The sequence below is a fragment of the Mesoplodon bidens genome, assembly GCF_964165515.1.
Source record: "Mesoplodon bidens genome assembly, chromosome: 13".
NCBI lineage: Eukaryota > Metazoa > Chordata > Mammalia > Artiodactyla > Ziphiidae > Mesoplodon > Mesoplodon bidens.
The window spans coordinates 47,151,637-47,169,915 of record NC_138169.1 but is presented as its reverse complement, the minus strand read 5'-3'; the positions used below and the strand labels follow the sequence as shown (position 1 = coordinate 47,169,915).

The 18,279-nt window shown below is 43.6% G+C and overlaps 1 protein-coding gene across 1 annotated transcript in view; it reads left to right on the top strand.

Annotated features, from left to right (window-relative positions):
• Window positions 1–18,279, top strand: part of B4GALT6 (beta-1,4-galactosyltransferase 6) — a 64,145-nt gene that overhangs the window by 20,312 nt on the left and 25,554 nt on the right. Inside the window, exon 3 of the mRNA XM_081252456.1 lies at window positions 5,425–5,538. Within this exon, the coding sequence (XP_081108582.1) occupies window positions 5,425–5,538 (114 nt within the window). The remainder of the gene's footprint in view (window positions 1–5,424; window positions 5,539–18,279) is intronic.

Here is an 18,279-nt window from a genome sequence, read left to right as displayed (position 1 = left end):
GTTAGTGTAGGTATACTTAGCTAGATATTAGAGATACAAGATGAAGAAAAACATCTTCCTGAAACTGTGCCTTTAAACAGCGTAGTCTTTCTTCCACGTTGTCACATTACCTTTTTTAGGGAAAATAATCTTGGAACTTTAGAACTAGAAGGACCATTAGAGATCACCTACTTCAACCCCATTATTATACAGCTGGGAAAACTGAGGGCCCAGACGAAGTGATTGACCCACGGCTGCACAGCTAGTACTAGTCAACCAGGACTAGAGCTTGTCTTTCAGACTTCTGATGTTCTCTGGTTTAGGGATCAGAAGACTCTGGATCTAGTACTTGTTCTTATACCAACTAGCTATTGTATATTTAAAAGATTCAGCAAGCTCTTTATGCCCAGCTTTTTCATCTACCCTGTTTCATAGAATTATTAGAATAAAATGAAGATCTGGCATTTAGCATTCATTGTAAAAGGCAAATAGTACTATTCAAAAATAAACGATCGGGCTCCCCTGGTGGCGCAGTGGTTGAGAGTCTGCCTGCTGATGCAGGCGACACAGGTTCGTGCCCCGGTCCGGGAAGATCCCACATGCCGTGGAGCAGCTGGGCCCATGAGCCATGGCCGCTGAGTCTGCACGTCCGGAGCCTGTGTTCCGCAACGGGAGAGGCCACAGCAGTGAGAGGCCCGCGTACCGCAAAAAAACAAAACAAAACAAAACAAATAAATAAATAAAGGATTCCTACCAAAAGAAAAAAAAATCCACCCTTTACATGAAGATCTCTAGGTTTCTGCGAGAGATGGAAATGTAAATAGCTACTTATAATGCAGTGATTTATTTCTGCACAGACTTGTACAGATGAAATCTGCCGAAAAGGAGATAATGGACACTAAGGTTTACAAAGAGCTAATTCAGCTCCACGGGAGAGTTGATGAACATGTATTGACTCATTTAAAATTTATCACTTGGACTTCCCTGGTGGTCCAGTGGTTGAGACTCTGTACTTCCAGTGCAGGGGGCATGGGTTCGATCCCTTGTCGGGGAACTAGGATCCCAGATGCCACTTGGCATGGCCAAATAAAAAGAAAACTATCACTTAGATTAGATCTTTAAAATTCTCATCACAAGAAAAAAAACTGTAGCCATGTGAAGTGATGGGTGTTAATTAGCCTTGTGGTAATCATTTCACAATATATACATGTATCAAATCATTATGTTGTACACCTTAAACTAATACAGTGTTATATGCCAATGAAAATAGTTTGCAAAAAACATAATATTTAACACTTACTGGCAAATTGTGATATTTCTAAGTACATTTGATTCCAAAAAGGAGTTTTTAACCCTGTGCCTGAATGTTCTGAAGCACCAAGTGTAAAGAGATGTATGTAAAATTTTTGTAAAGAAACCATGTTCTTTTATAATCAAATGGTGCCTTGCCTTGTAGCCCATGGAGTCAGTCAAATTAAGAAAACAAAATGTATTCAGTGAGCAGTTATCAAAACAGATGACAAGGGTCACGCAGTGTTAGAGCTGGTAGGTTTGTTAGAAATAACCCAGCACACTTCCTCATTTGGTGGATGCATGGTCGGAGGCCCTCAGACATCACCAGACTGACACGACAGGCTAGCAGTAAATAGACTGGAATGCTCATTGAGTTCTGTTACCTGCTTTGAGCTGCCTTTTGCAGGGAAACCAAAGCCCTGGAGAGGTCTCCTTTGGTCCTGTTCTCCTAAGGTCCAGTGAGAGCTGAAGAGGGGACTTGTCCAGCAGTTTTCATTCTGTGTTTCCTTTTCATTTGGTGTGGCTCTGGAAGGAAGAAGGCAGGGGCCAGGTCTCACTGTGTTTTCATTCATTCATTAGATGAAATAATGTCTACATTTTACAGCAGTTGTGGTGGATCAGCCTTCAGTGCATCTGTCATGCATCACCTTTTAAAACTCCTGATTTTGAAAGCAGTGGATTATACTCCACGGGCCTCACCACTTTTGTAGGAATAACGATTTTGTGGGTTTATTACATCAGAGTCTCCAAAAGTTTAAATCATTGTTGGCTATGTTATCAGTTGTGAAGTGTTTATTTGCAGTAAGTTTCTACTATGTTGTAGGTCCTTTATTAGATGCTAGAAATCAAAGGTAATTTGATTTCAATTGAAAGAGGTTTATAGACTAATGGCAAGGGGGTGGATAGCCTTATATACATAATACTTTGGGATGACATAACTACCACTGGACACAGTACTTAAGGGATACAGATGTTTTTATTAGTCTGACAATAAGTTGAGATCCTTATGATCATTTGTAATGATGTAGCCAAGAATAACATGTTTAGCTCCAAAACTTCGTATTTAAAGGACATGAATATACTGATACTGCATGTCTTTAAGTTTGTTTGTTTGTTTTTAACATTAGTTCTTTGAAAACTGATGAAAGTGATCCATGGGTTCTTTTGTAAAAAAAAAATTCAATCATTTTAGCATGAGGATAAAAAATGAAACAGTCCTCCAGCCCTCCTGTTGCCATGAGACTCCCCAAAGGGAGGCTGCTGTTAACAGTTTGTGTTGCAGAGGTGTCTGGAGAGCTTAAAATCTCTGTGAGTTAGGTGTGGATTTATAGAGTCATAGTGTGTGGCTAAGAGAAGGGGCCCAAGCTTTAATGACAAGAATTAATAAATTATTTACAGTAAGAAAATACCCTTATTTAAATTTAACTACGTGACATTAAGAAATTAGGAATGCGTGAGTGTTAATATTTATCTTCTTCAGGATTATATGAAAATGAGGACACACACTGCCTTTGGAACACATAAAGGCAGTGCACTCCCAGGGACAAGCTTATCTATCTTCTGTTTTCAGCTACTACAAATGCATTGTGTAGAGTAGATGCTTGGCTAGCATAGTGGGAGTCCCCATAAAAGCAGAACTTTTTTTTTTTTTTTTACTATAACTTGAAATTTGATATATATCTAGATATATATTTTTAAAGGGATTTTAAAAAAAGAACCAGAACTTTATTGGACTTCCTTACACTTATTTTATGTTTAGTATCTTTAAATCTTTCAGATATCTATGGGTGAGATACAGAGTATGGGCTCCTAGAGGGGTTTCCATGGTGTTAGTCCGTCCCTATGTGTCTTGGCGTACAAAACAGCTAATGTCCACTGAATCCCTCCCCCTCCTTTGTCTTAGAGGATTTTCCTTATCAAATGCTTTCCAGGGCTCCTCTGGAGAAAGGCATTGGGAAGGATTCTGTTACTGGGGCTTTCTCACTTCCTGGTGGAATAGGCCTTAGCCATTGTACCATCATTGGTCCCTATTTATCATGTTGGGGTTTTCTGGTAAAACACTTACCTTAAAGCCTTACTGATGCCTTTCCAAATTTGTAAGGTGTTTCCACTTATTCATAAGGGGTTCCGCTCTGCAAGGCCCCTTCCAGAAGGTGGGCCTGAAGGTGGGGTGTGTCTCTTTGCTCCAAAGTGCCATCCTGGCTCCCAGGCTGCATCCCCATCTACTATATATATATATATTTTATTTTATTTTTTTTTAAAGAATTTCTTCAGTTTACTTTATTATTTATTTATTTATTTGTCACGCCATGTGGCTTGCAGGATCTTAGTTCCCTGACCAGGGACTGAACCCAGGCCCTTGGCAGTGAAAGTGTGGAGACCTAACCACTGGACTGCTAGGGAATTCCTGTCATCTACTGTATTTTGATGATGAGTGAATATTTATGTTAGGCCAAGCCATGGACGGGAGGTGTTTAGTTTTCTTTGACTCTTCTCACATGCTTCATATTCAATTCCCAGGATTCTACCATGACAGGGTTTAGCTTTTACAGTTCAGTAAGGCTGTGATTTTGACCTTCAGCCTTTTGCTTGCTGGCCTCTGGCTGACAGGCCTCTCTTTTAAGTAATATGCCTGTTCTCCCCTTTTCTAACTCTGCATGCAGGCCAGTTCTGATAGGAATACCTCTCTTATCAGAGCAGATTACTGAAGACTGAAAGTCTTCACATTTTCCTAAAGTGTCTACTAGAACTTCATTTCCTGTGGGTACAGGGTTTGTGATCCAGAAGACAGATGGTAGTTTAATCAGCGGTTTCCATTTCTCATCTCTTACTCACCACATGTTGGTCTCATTCTCTCAGACCAACTTCCTCTTACATAGCAGGAAGCTGGCAGGTCATGGTTCCCAGATTTGCATCTCAGAACTTTGTTCCAGAAGGGGACTGAAATGTGAGCTCCTTGGTTCCAAGTTTAAAATTCCCAAGGCTCTGACTGTTCCAGGTTGAGTCAGGGGCTCATTTCTAAAGCAGTCACTCATAGCTGAAGTTCCTGAATATGCATATGGGCTGGGGATTGTTCTGAGCACTTGTACACTTATCTTTCTGAAATCTGAAAATGACAGCATGAAGTAGGCGCAGATGAGACACTTTGTTCTCTTGCTTTGTACCACAAAGCTAGTGCGTGTTGGGGCAGGATTTGAACTCAGCACTTGACTTTGGTGCTCTAAACCGTACCCTCGGTGTTCCATAATTTGCTGACTCTAAAGATAATGGACCTAATGTAATAACAGCTCCAGGGCTTTCTAGAAACTGCAGCCCACGGGTTGGGAATGACTAATTTAAGGACTTTAAATGGGCTGTATTACAAAAGTAAGTTGAGTGGGTAAATCGCAGTTTCTCAAGTGTGAGGTGGTGAGAAAACATTACTCCCACCCTCTGCTCTGTGGATGTGGAAGCAGTGTGCTGTGGCTTTGTGGCTGTCCAGAACACCCTGGGCTGTTTGATACTGGAGAGGATCCCCTGGGGTACTTTCACTCCCTCTTTTTTTTTTTTTTTTTTAACATCTTTATTGGAGTATAATGGCTTTACGATGGTGTGTTAGTTTCTGCTGTATCACAAAATGAATCAGCTACACGTATACATATATCCCCATATTCCCTCCCACCCTCCCCATCCCACCCCTCTAGGTGGTCACAAAGCACCGAGCTGATCTCCCTGTGCTATGCGGCTGCTTCCCACTAGCTCTCTATTTTACGTTTGGTAGTGTACATATGTCCATGCCACTCTCTCACTTTGTCACTCCCTCTTTTGAAGTGGCTCAGCTGGGGGAAGGGTGGGAGCACCTGTTCTCTTACAGTCGCAAATGGGCCTGCTCTGTGTGTACGCATGGATCAGGCCTTGCTGCTCCCCAAACCTGTCCCAGGTTCCCCCAGGGGAATCATGCTGAGAGGTCCCGTCTGGCAGCGGTGAAGGGTGAATGGGAGAGTAGTTACGGCAGCTGTATTTTGCTTTTCTCTAGTTCTTTATAGATAATTGCTTTTAAGTACTGCTGCAGATTGCAGATTGTAGTCTTTACACAGTGACGGTGACACATTTCATACTAGGAGCAAAGCAAAAGACAATTTTTTGGTTGTAACTTTTCTCTCTCTCTCTAAGATTATCCTGAAGGCAATAATTCAAGTGATTATCTTGTTCAAGCAACAACGTATCTTCCGGGAAACTTCACATATTCGCCATACCTCCCCTGCCCAGAAAAGCTGCCTTACATGCGTAAGTTTCATCTACTTTTGACTTAACTATTTGCTTGTATTATAATAAAATAAAATCGCATGGTTTGAGCACACCACCCTCAGGCCATTATTGGGGGTGCTCATATTCATATCACGTAGCATGTTATTTGACTTTTTTTTGAGGGGGGTGCAAAGCAATTTTTTGGGAGGGGTGGAGGATTGAAAAGCTAAAGAAAAAGCTTATGCCTTACCCAGAAGTAACCTTACCTCTATTGTGAGTTTGATGTGTATTCTTAAAATTATCCTTAAAATGATTTTAACATTATCTTTTACATAGATAGGAAATTAGAACGTTTCAAAGGTTTTAAGAAATTATATAAATGATTTTAAAATTACATTTCATTCTGTAACTTGCTTTCTTAATTATTTTTTGAGAACTGTCCATGCTGATACATAGAGATCAGTTTATTTCCCTTAACTGTTCTATAGTGTATCTTTGAATAATTGAATAAATGTGCCACATTTCATTTACCTTTTTCTCTGCTGATGGAAATTTAGGTTGTTTCCACTATTTTGCTACCACAAAGTAGTGATGTAGGAACAACATCATACAGATTTCCCTGTGTGTGTATGCTTGAGGGTTCATGCCTAAAAATGGAATTGCTAGGTAGGCTGGTGTGGTTGTACTCCACAGCAGCGGTACCAGTTTATATCCCCAGGGGCAAAGCATGAATGCACCACTTTGATATTGATGGACTTTAAAAATTTTGCTATTCTTATAGATAAAACACTTTTTGCTATTGCTATGACGAATCAAAAAAGGTATCTTGTTTCAATTCTTACTTTCTTCATTACTGGTAGGTTTGAGTGACTTTTCCTGTGTTTGTGAGTAGTTTTGAGTTTTCTCTCCTGTGACTCAGTTACCGTTTTATCGGTTCCTTATTGGTTAATTAGATTTTTGTATTGATCAGTGGGAGTTCTTTATATATATTCCAGCAGTGACCTATTGTCTGCTATATGTGTTGCAACTGGCTTGTCTTTTCATTTTGTTTATGGAGTCTTTTATTTTATAGACGTTTAAAATTATGTTTCTAAGTGTATCAATCACATTATTTAAGGTTTTTGCTTGTTTTGGTCTTAAGAAAGCTTTCCTTATTACCCCAAAGCCATACAAATACTCTTTTATTTCCTTCCAATAATTTTACAATTTTGTTTTGAATTTTTGTTTATAATATGAAGTAGGGATCAAGATACTGTATTTTAAACATTTTTTTTCAAAATTATGAAGATAATACATTATCGTTTAAAAAAAACCTCTGTAATAACTCAGAAGCCACACGGCTGTTTTTTTGCAGTTTTTTATTGTTTGTGTCTCCCTCTGATTTTAAGCATACTTTGTACATATAAGTTAGTACCTTGATTTTTATGTAATTAAAATTCAAATAAACGTTTTTTTTTTTTTTATATATATATATATTTTTGCGGTACGCGGGCCTCTCACTGTTGTGGCCTCTCCCGTTGCGGAGCACAGGTTCCGGACGCACAGGCCCAGCGGCCATGGCTCACGGGCCCAGCCACTCCGCAGCACGTGGGATCTTCCCGGGCCAGGGCACGAACCCATGTCCCCTGCATCAGCAGGCGGACTCTCAACCACTGCACCACCAGGGAAGCCCCAAATAAACGTTATTTTGAATTGCTTATTTATCCACGTGTCTTAATGTCCTCAGTATCTAAGGTGTGTTTTTTATGTCTTTATGTAACTTTTCTTTATTGAGGAAGTTAGTCTTTGCCTGTCATGTTTGTAGGATTTTTTCAGTATGTTGTTGATAGATATATCTGTAATAAAAAGTATGATTCACCTTTTATTATCATCTAAGACCATGGTTCTCACGCTTTAGGGTACATTGGAATCACTGGACAGCCTTATAAAACACACATTGCTGGACCCACTTTCAGAGTTTCAGAGTCAGTAGATGTAGAGTGGGGTCTGAGAATTTTCATTTCTGACAAGTTCCCAGGTCATGCTGATGTTGGTGATCCTTGGGCCACAGACCCACTGATCTAGAATTGATCCTGGCTGTACCGTAGCTTCCATAATTCTTGGACCCAACCCCTAAGTTTCTGATTTTATTAATTGGATGCAGGGCCTGAGTATTTAAAAAAAAATTCTCAGCTGATTCTAATATTGTTATCTCCTTGCTGTCCCGTAATAGAGAAGGAAGCTATGGTTTTTGTGGCTATGTATTTGTCGTTACTTTGTCACTGCAGCCTTGGCTTTCTAAAAATGAATGTTTTTGTCTGTGTAGTACTGAAACCACTGGGTGTAATGTTCTGTTGAAATATTGATTACAGTAATTTCCTTTTCATAATTTGCATGTTCAAGGATTTATAGTTTTAGGAAATCTTTCTGTTCTTGGTTTAGTTGCCATTTTCTTTCTTTTTTTTTTTTTTTTTGCGCGGTACGTGGTCCTCTCACTGCTGTGGCCTCTCCCGTTGTGGAGCACAGGCTCCGAACGCGCAGGCTCAGCGGCCATGGCTCACGGGCCCAGCCGCTCCATGGCATGTGGGATCCTCCCGGACCGGGGCACGAACCCGTGTCCCCTGCATCAGCAGGCGGACTCTCAACCACTGCGCCACCAGGGAAGCCCGCCATTTTCTTAATTAGTGCTTTCTGGATACTAATTAAAGTCTGTTTCAGAGCATCTGCCTGCCAGGCCTTCCTGCTTGCCCTCCTCTTCCCCGGCCCCATAACTCGTAAATGCTCCTGTCAAGTGCTTGAAAGATTGTGTCGCGACTGTTCTCACTGCCTTTCGCTGACTCTCTTGGGGTCCTGCTCCTCCCCTCTGCTCCCATCAGTCTTGCATTCTTCTGCAAGAGAGGATCACACCTGTTTGGCCAGCTACCTTTTCACAGAAGGCCTCCTCATGGCTCTGCTGGCTTTGGGTCCAGCACCAATCCCTTGTCCAATTAGCTGTGGCCAGCCTGATGGGATGGTTTAGTAGAAAATATGCCCACACACAGATAACTCCTTAGGAAGGGGCCTGGCACGAGCCATCCTGGAGAGCCCCCTCACTAGTCCTGTGACACTGCAAAGTAGAGCCTCATTTTGCCTATCTGTAAAATCTGGGATTATATGCCCACTTCACAGTGTTGGAGGATAAAGAGAAGCACAGTGCTTGAAGCTTGGTAGATGTTAATTTGCTGTTCCCTTTCCTTTTCCTCATTTCTTTGAATGATGGAGCCAGATTTTACGATGATCAAGGGAGTGAGAAACCTAGGAGAAATCTGTGGAGTTAAGGCATTTTTTTACTTAGCTACGCATCCTTCATTTGTTTTTAATTAACAGAATTGTTTCCCATTGATGAAAGAGAACAGCATAATAAAATACCTAAGTATAAAAATCTTATTGTCATATCACACAAAATAATTGAATACCATACCTCCCCAAATAATAGTCAAGGAGAGTCTGTGTAAGAAGATGATCTACTTAGATGAAAAACATTCAAGTATGTATAATACTGAATTCCTATAATCACCAGAAGTGAAGTTAAGGCTTAAAATTGTTGTTTGATTATCTAGCTGTAACTTGTTTTTGATTTTTGCTGGCACTGGATTACCATAAAGATGAAGTGTGAACTTCTCCAGTTGGAATTCACATAAAGTTGATTTCATGGATTTCAGCATTATTTCACAATCAATTACAGTGTAAAATCTATTTTAAATGTTATTTGTACAATATGAGTGAATACTTCTTTGTTATTGTTAGTATTTATAGATTCTCCAGAGGGTAAATCCACTTTCAGTTTTATTATATTTATGTGACACTCTCCGTGCTAACAATTCACTTTATCTAGAGCTGAAAAATAATAAGTGCTTAGCATGGATGTTTTGATTTTCTGGATGAGGTTAGAGATGGAAAATGTCAGTTGTACACTTTGCATTAAAATGAAGATGGACTTGCCTGTAGATTTCCTATCTTTTAATTCCTATTCAAATAGAGTGCATTTGTAATGACTTTTATATATTTTGTCCTTAGCATTTTTGGAGTAGTTGCCTTTGCGGTTTAACCCTGATAGTTTCTATAGTTGCTAGCCTTAGGAGCATAACAAAAGCTACAAGGACTTTTTGAGATGAATTTATAAACTTCAGAGAAGCTCAGGTAGTGCTTAATGTAACAAACCATCATGCCCACATTTATTGTAGAAAAGAGCGATGTGGGCCATTGCAGAGGAACGGAGCAGTCGTGACGCACCTGCAGCCGCCGCTGTGTTGTTCGCAGGGGTAGGCGGGGAGAAACATAGCTGAGTACGTGCCTGCCGGCTGGAGCTGGTGACACATTCAGAGGAAGAGTTGTTCTGTGACGAAAGGGAGACAGCAGTTTCCTTCTGGAAGGAGAGACTTCAGAGAGAGGGGACACTGGAAGTGGGTCTTGCAGGATGGTTCAGCAGGTAGCTGAGGGGCCAGTGTCCGAGCACAGGAGGCCCTGTGTTCTGAGAATGGGGAGTGGTCCGCTGTGACCGGGGTGGGTGTGTAGTGGGATGTGTGCTGCATAGGGAGGTGAAGGGCCCTGTGTAAAGAACTCACCAGCCCGAGGGCTGCCTGGGTTCCATGAATCTGTCGCCATCTGTGAGGTGGGCATCAGAGGGAACGGAGCCCCTGAGAGTGTGTGTAGGGGGTTGATTTACAGCCCGGTGTGTATCTCTCTAAGATAAGGGCACATGGTTTTCTAAGGGTCTAGGGACAAAACGGGGTAAAAACAAAAACAGAAAACACTGCTTTTTTAAAATAATTAATTTATTTATTTTGGGCTACTTTGGGTCTTCGTTGCTGCGCATGGGCTTTCTCTAGTTGCGAGTGGGGGCTACTCTTCGTTGTGGTGCTCGTGCTTCTCATTGCGGTGGCTTCTCTTGTTGTAGAGCACGGGCTCTGGGCACGCGAGCTTCAGTAGTTGTGGCACATGGGCTCAGTAGTTGTGGCTCTCAGGCTCTAGAGCGCAGGCTCAGTAGTTGTGGCGCACGGGCTTAGTTGCTCCGTGGCATGTGGGATCTTCCCGGACCAGGGCGCGAACCCGTGTCCCCTGCATTGGCAGGTGGATTCTTTTTTTTTTTTTTTTTTTTTTTGCGGTATGTGGGCCTCTCACTGTTGTGGCCTCTCCCGTTGCGGAGCACAGGCTCTGGACGCACAGGCTCAGCAGCCATGGCTCACAGGCCCAGCCGCTCCGCAGCATGTGGGATCTTCCCAGACCGGGGCATGAACCCATGTCCCCTGCATCGGCAGGCGGACTCTAAACCACTGCGCCACCAGGGAAGCCCAAGCAGGTGGATTCTTAACCGCTGCACCACCAGGGAAGCCCCAGAAAACACTGCTTTAGGGAATGTAACCTTCATCTGCTTTAGGTAGGTACATGGTGTGACTAGGATGGTAGTTTGGAAAGATGATCCTGATGAGAAGTTGAAAATGGATGAGCATGGGGAAGTGCCAGGATCTGGAAGGGCCGTGAGGAGCTTCCTGCAAGGGCCCCAGAGAACAACGGGCATGTGCTGGGGCTGTGGTGCAGAAGAGAAGAGACGTGGTGACCAGCTGAGGGATCAGGGTTGCTTTCCAGGTCTCTGGCTCGGTGGCCGTTAACTGAAACATATAATACGGGATAAACCTCACATTTGGAGAACGGGGACGTGAATGAGTTCAGTGTTGGACCTGTTCTGTTTAAAGCTCAGGAGAGTTCTTCTGGGGTCTGAATTTCTTCAGAGGGATCTGGGCTGGAGATGAGAGGAGGTGAGGTCCTGTGAGTGGACCCCTGGAGAACATCTGTGTCCGAAGGGTGAGGGGAGGTCAGTAAAGAAGGGAAGGTAGCCAGGGACATAGGGGAGTCAGGGGACGGTGTTCCAGAGGACAGCAAGGAGAGGGCTCCACCTTGTCACATACCTCAGAGCAGGTAGAATGAGGGACTGTGAAAGGCCATTGAATTGGGCACAAAGAACACTCACGGAACCACAGTCGGCACAATTCCAGTGGGGCGGCAGCGTGAGAAGCAAGATATACTGCCCTGAGAAGTGACTCAGAAGTCTGTAAAAACTAGTTGGTTTAAAACAAGGACATTTGGGGGCTTCTCTGGTGGCACAGTAGATGGGAGTCCGCCTGCCAATGCAGGGGACGTGGGTTCGTGCCCCGGTCCGGGAAGATCCCACATGCCGCGGAGTGGCTGGGCCCGTGAGCCATGGCCGCTGAGCCTGCGCGTCCGGAGCCTGTGCTCTGCAATGGGAGAGGCCACAACAGTGAGAGGCCCGCGTACCGCAAAAAAACCCAAAGAAACAAAAAAAAAAAACAAGGCCGTTTGGGACTTCCCTGGTTGTCCAGTGGTTAGGACTCTGCCTTCCACTGCAGGGGCCCCAGGTTCCACCCCTGGTCGGGGAACTAAGATCCCTGCAAGCTGCATGGCGTGGCCAAATAATAATAATAAATGAATAAAACAAAGAAGTTTGGCGGGAAAGGAAAGGAGACAGGGGGGAAGGAATCTGTGGAGGAGGGGGGATCAAGGGGACAACGTTTTAGGAAGAGATGGACTTAAGTGAACTTTAAGTGCTGTGGGTGTGGAGGGGAAGACTCTGGACAGATGGGGAGTGAAGGGAGGAGGAGGGAAGCATCCAGGAAGTCTGTATCCTGGAGAAAGTGACAGGACACAGAATGTGCTCGAAGAACTGGCCTTGGAAAGTAGTAGGGGGACACCTCTTGCCCTGAGGTGGGAGTGACGTTCATTTGGAGATGAGGGGGAGAAAGTTAAGGGGGTTCAGGCCTGTTGCTTCTGTGTTCCTAATAAAGTAGGAGAGGCCACATACATGTGAGGGGGAGGCCAAGAAGGGTGGAGCAGCTTGTAAAGGAGGACTAGATATTTTGAACGTTGTAGAGCATGCAGGAGTCAAGCAATCATAAATGAAAAGGTGCTCGTTAACTGGTTAGCCAAGAGAGCCCTCCCTACCCCGTGGGGGTCAAAATGTACAAAACATATAACGCTTGTTTCTGCTGAAAGCTTACTATGTTTAAGGCAGTAAATTAGGTCCTGTCACCTCAGTGGTGGGATTATGTGCTTACGTGATTTTCTTCAGTGGTATTTCTTGGGTGAAGAATTTGAGCATGGAAAATTGTTGATCAGGTGTGGCAGGTCAGGAAGGGAGGGGAAATAACAGTGTTTGTGAGTATATGGGTGTGTCTTAGTCTGTTCGGACTGCTATAGCAAAAATACCATAGACTGGATGGCTTAAACAGCAAATATTTATTTCTCACAGTTCTGGTGGATAGACATCTAAGATTAAGGTGTCAGCAGTTTCAGTATTTGGTGAGGGCCTGATTCCTGCTTCATAGATGGCTGTCTTCTTGCTGTATCCTCACATGGTGGAAGGGATGAGGGATCTCTCTGGGGTCTGTTTTATAATGGCACTAATCCCATTCATGAGGGCTTCATCCTCATGATGTAATCACTCCCCAAAGGCCTCACCTCCTAAAACCATCACATTTGGGGTTAGGATTTCAAAATATGAATTTGGGGGGTGGGGAGAACAGACATTCAGTCCATTGCTGTGACTGGGTCAAACTCGTGGAGCTGGGTTTCTCTACTTGTGGTCCAGAGATGATCTACACCAGAAGCCACGGGGATGCTGGTTAAAAAAACCTGGGTGGCCACAGAGGTCGGTTCAGAGGCTGAGCCACCAGAGCAAGGCCCAGACCACTCTGGGCAGCATCTCCTGTTGCCACTTGGCAGAGATCACAGCTCCGACCAGATGTGCCCGGAGGTGCCACTCCTGGGGTCCTTAATGCCAGAAGCTTCTGCCAGCACTTTTACTGAAAGACAGACAGTTTTGCAGAGTGCCCACGTCCTCATGTTCACTTCTGTTTCAGAGTCACCTTTGGGTGCATCTTGTCATTTGTCTACTTCTCTTTGCTGGAGAGGTTGGGAGAGTGGAGAGGTAGCTTCTTCCTCTGGGAGGCAGGACTCAGTGGTGGGCAATTCAAGCCCCTGAAATGTGTTCAGGTAAAGCTGGGTGTCCACAAACATAACCCACGCATGTCTACCGACACAGGGGCTTTGAGAATGGGCCTGGGACTTCCATTCTCAGCAGGCAGGCCCGGTGATTCTTAGCCACTCCACCAAAATTAATCAGCTGCTTTATTAGGAGACCATAGAGACAGGAAAAATGTGGAGACAGCAGGGAGAAGCTGAAGCCAGAACTGACTGGCTTTCAACTCTGAAACTGCCAGTCATTCTAGGTGACAGTGGCGCTCAGGGTGTGAATGTGGAGCTGGGTGTTACATGGAGGATGTCCAGGGAGAGGAGGGCACCTCTCGGTGAAAGTGGCTGCATATTGGAAGGTGGTTCGGCTGAAAGTCGTGAACTTCAAAGGAGGTAAATGTATGAAAGAAGGAAGTAATTAATTTTTGTGAGGTGTAGGTATAATCTGCAGAGTACCTTCTTATATGCCTCACCCCCAAGATTGTGGACCTCAGAAAGTAAGCACTGAGCACAGTTTGAAAGGAAGAACAGTGTTTCACTTAAGATGAGGAGTGGAGGTGGTATTCTAGAAAAGACATTGAGATACAGTATAGGGAAACTTCTTGGCAACTGAATGGTTCGAGAAAACACATTGGAAAAGGCCAGAGGGGTATGTGATATACCATATTTTCTTGACAAACCACATCATTAATTTCATAATGGCTTCTTGGAAACAAGAAAGAAGCAGTACATTAAATGCATACACTGTAGGGTATGTCCTTAGGTCAGAATGCTAAAACATGGATGACGTGTGTCTCAGAACTGAGGAAATATAGTAAGAGTGGTGGTGGGTTATGACATTAAAGGAGACTGTCATTTTTTCAATAGTCAGGGACTAGAGAACAATTTGGAAGAATGTAATAAAGGGTATGAGGCCTCCAGATGTGGACCAAGGTTCACTGGAGGGATTACAAGGCAAAGCTGGGAGCAGATAACAAAGACTGTTAACTAGAGGTTACAGACAGTCATTCGGAGTAAAGCAGGAGAAAACAGTGAGCCAGGGAGGAAATTGGGTGTTAGAATTGGGTGTGTTGTGGCCGAGATTAGGCGATGAGAACTTGGACTGTCCAGGAGGCTGGGTCATCTACATGTGGGACATTTTTTTTTTTTTTTTTTTGCGGTACGCGGGCCTCTCACTGTTGTGGCCTCTCCTGTTGCAGAGCATAGGCTCTGGACCCAGCCGCTCTGTGGCACGTGGGATCTTCCCAGACCGGGGCACGGACCCATGTCCCCTGCATCGGCAGGCAGACTCTCAACCACTGCGCCACCAGGGAAGCCCCTGTGGGACATCTTTTGTATGAATGTCTTAAAGGCATATTTTAGCACCTGATGGAGCCAAGGTTTGGAAATGCAGGGAGGAAGGAAGCAGAGGGAGGTGAGACGGGATTTGACATGGCCAGCTCTGCCATTCCTGCTCATCTATTCGTGCATCCATTCGTTCATCCATCCATCCATTTATTCATTCACCCATCCTGTGTCCAGGCATTGCCCTTGATATTGGAGATGTGTGACTAAAAAAAACCACGCTGTTTAGAATACTAGGATTTGGTCACTTCAAGAATAATTGAGTAAGAAGTTGTTTGTTTAGGTAGACGTTATACAATTTCAGAAGTTGAGAAGCCAAAGGAAAGCACTGGACATGGGCAGTTTCTAGTGGTGGCTTCAAAGGCGGCTGTGTGTGACTGAGGGACATGGGCAGTTTCTAGTGGTGGCTTCAAAGGCGGCTGTGTGTGACTGGGGGCAAGATGACTCATGGAACCTTTCAGCCTCTGAGCTGCCCTTGGTCAGCTGCCCAGAGGGTGGGGGAAGGGATGTGCCACCTTATCTTAAAAATCGTTTTCTGACTTTGGAAAAGAATTCACCTGAAGGGATATTTCTAGAGGAAATTCAGGGGTTTCTCTGACAACGTCATCAGGTCTTTGGGCAGTGCACACTGGGAACCCTGAGGGTAAAATACTGACAAGAGCCAGAGTATCCAGAATTAGGCTTTAGATACCAAAAAATACAGGTAGGCCCTAAACTGAGTGAAGTAGTCACTGAAACTTGTTGATTTATGGACAAAACAGCTCTTTGGCTAGAGATGATATGCCTTACATTTTTTTCTTACATTTCAAGTAAAATTTAAATGCAGGTAATTCATATGTATTGAATATTTGCTATTTTAAGAATTATACTTTAATAGAAAAAATAATATCCTAAACCATGTCATGTGATATGTTGTAATCTACACAACCATAAACTTTTGATTTGGGCCTGTGCTGTTCCAAACGGATCCCAGGCCACTCAGGTCCCACTTCCCAAAGCAGGAGGTATCGTTGCACGTCTTGCCAATTCATGCTGAATTGGCATTAGAGTGAACGTGCCGTGTAACCAGTGGTACAACCAAGTTATTCCCTCCCACACAACACAGAAGAGGTTGGCACCTAGGCTTTGTTGCGCAGCCTGAGAGGTAGCTCACCACTGACTGTCTTCTTCCACTTTCCTTCACGGTAAGTGGCAGCCTCTCGTCTCTTAGGCGTCCAATTTTCCTGCTCTTTCCTTTCTAACCCTGGTCCCACCTTCCAAAGTGTGAAAATCACTATTTACATTGTTTATATTTGTGTGCTGAATGATTGCACTGCTGGGTAAATAGATTTCAGCCAATAGATATGTTTTTTGACCTTTTAATTTCTAACTGGGGGGAGAGAGCGTGTGTCCCCACTGGAAAACCTCAGGTGCGGCACAGAGTGGAGGTGGGGATCTTTCCCTGGAGCTCACTGGGTCCTTCCTCTTCGGTTGCCCTTGAAATCTCAGCAGGTGAAGTAAAGGGGGCTGGCCTGGCTGATTGCTTACTTCTTTGCAAGTAAAGCAGGATGCCTCCTCTCCTGGCTTTAGAGCACTGGAATGCTTCCCTTTTTTTTTTTTTTCTTTTTAAAATTTTTATTTTATATTGGAGTATAGTTGATTTACAATGTTGTGTTAGTTTCAGGTGTACAGCAAAGTGATTCAGTTATAAATATACATATATCCATTATTTTTCAGATTCTTTTCCCATGTATGTTATTATAGAATATTGAGCAGAGTTCCCTGTGCTATACAGTGGGTCCTTGTTGATTTTCTATTTTATATATAGTAGTGTGTAAATGTTAATCCCAAACTTCTCATTTATCCTTACCCCCACCTTTCCCCTCTGGTAACCATAAGTTTGTTTTCTAAGTCTGTGAATCTGTTCTGTTTTGTAAATAAGTTCATTTGTATCTTTTTTTTTTTTTTTTAGATTTCACATATAAGTGATATCATATGATAGTTGTCTTTCTCTGTCTGACTTACTTTACTTAGTATGATAATCTCTAGGTCCATCCATGTTGCTGCAAATGGCATTATTTCATTATTTTTTATGGCTGAGTAGTATTCCATTGTGTATAAATACCACATCTTCTTTATCCATTCCTCTGTCGATGGGCAATAGGATCGTTTCTATGTCTTGGCTGTTGTAAATAGTACTGCAATAAACATTGGGGTGCATAAGTGTCTTTTCTCTGGATACATGCCCGGGAGTAGGATTGCTGGATCATATGATAGCTTTATGTTTAGTTTTTTAAGGAACCTCCATACTGTCCTCCATAATGGTTGTTTACATTCCCACCAACAGTGTGGGAAGGTGAAACACTTTCTTGAGTGAAACCTGGAGGGGACACCTGGTAGGTAAAGGAGATGAGAGTAGCCTTAAGTGGGTGCAGTAGGGAGGAAGGACTTGAGGTCCTGACCACAGGCTCACCTCGAGAGGTTCTTTCCATTGGGGGTAGTTTGGAAACAGTGTCACCACTAGCTCATCTTCCCTGTGCCTCTTCCTGGCCACTCTCTATAATATGCCCCTTTCCCTTCACTTTCTATGCACAGGAAATAAGTATTCTTTCTAATACCATGTGTTGACTAGCTGGAGCTGGTATATTAAATTAAGAATTTGCAGATTATGACCTGTTTGAATAAAGGGGCATGAGCCCCCCACATGTGGTTGGCAGGTAGCTCCCTCAGCATCTGAGCTCCCGCTTTGGGGAGGTGGAACCCACAGGGTTGTTTTGATGGAAGGTGCAGTTTCAGTACACCCACACCAAGGAAGTAGAGTCATAAGCTTTCTTACTTAAGGATCCTGGGAGCTGCGGAGGAGGGTGCAGAGAGCTGGTGGGAAGGGCGGTCTTCCGTCCCAGGAGGTGAGAGCAGGGTACCAAGCCCCCGTTTCTTATAAGGTGCTTGGGGCAGAGGTCACAAAGTTTTCTTGGCCTTAATTCTAAGTGGTTGTTTTAAAAGGTGCCTCTGGAAAAGCAAAGTGGGAACTTCCGGCGGGAATCCTAAACTCAAGCCCTTATCTAAACTTCCAGACACTGGATGTGAGCAGGGTTATCACACTGTGAAACGCCTAGGCAGCAACTCAGAAAAACAAAAGTTGTTTTTCTCATCACAATGGATCCTGTGATGCCTCACCATTAATCTTTAGGGAAAATCATAGGCACTGTCTGGACGGTGGAGATAGTAAAAGCCCCTGGCAGGGTTTTGATCACCCAGCACACGAAACATTTGAGCAAAGCAAAAGTGCCATCAGCGATATCACTAGACAAATGACAGTTTGAAATCCTGCCTGTAACCACTCTCCTCCCATTAGTTGGGGTCTAGCCAAGAAGATAAATCAAAGCCCTTGGGTAAGGTTAAGATAGGTATTTGATTTAAAACTTAGGTGAGATTGTGGAATACTAGTACCAC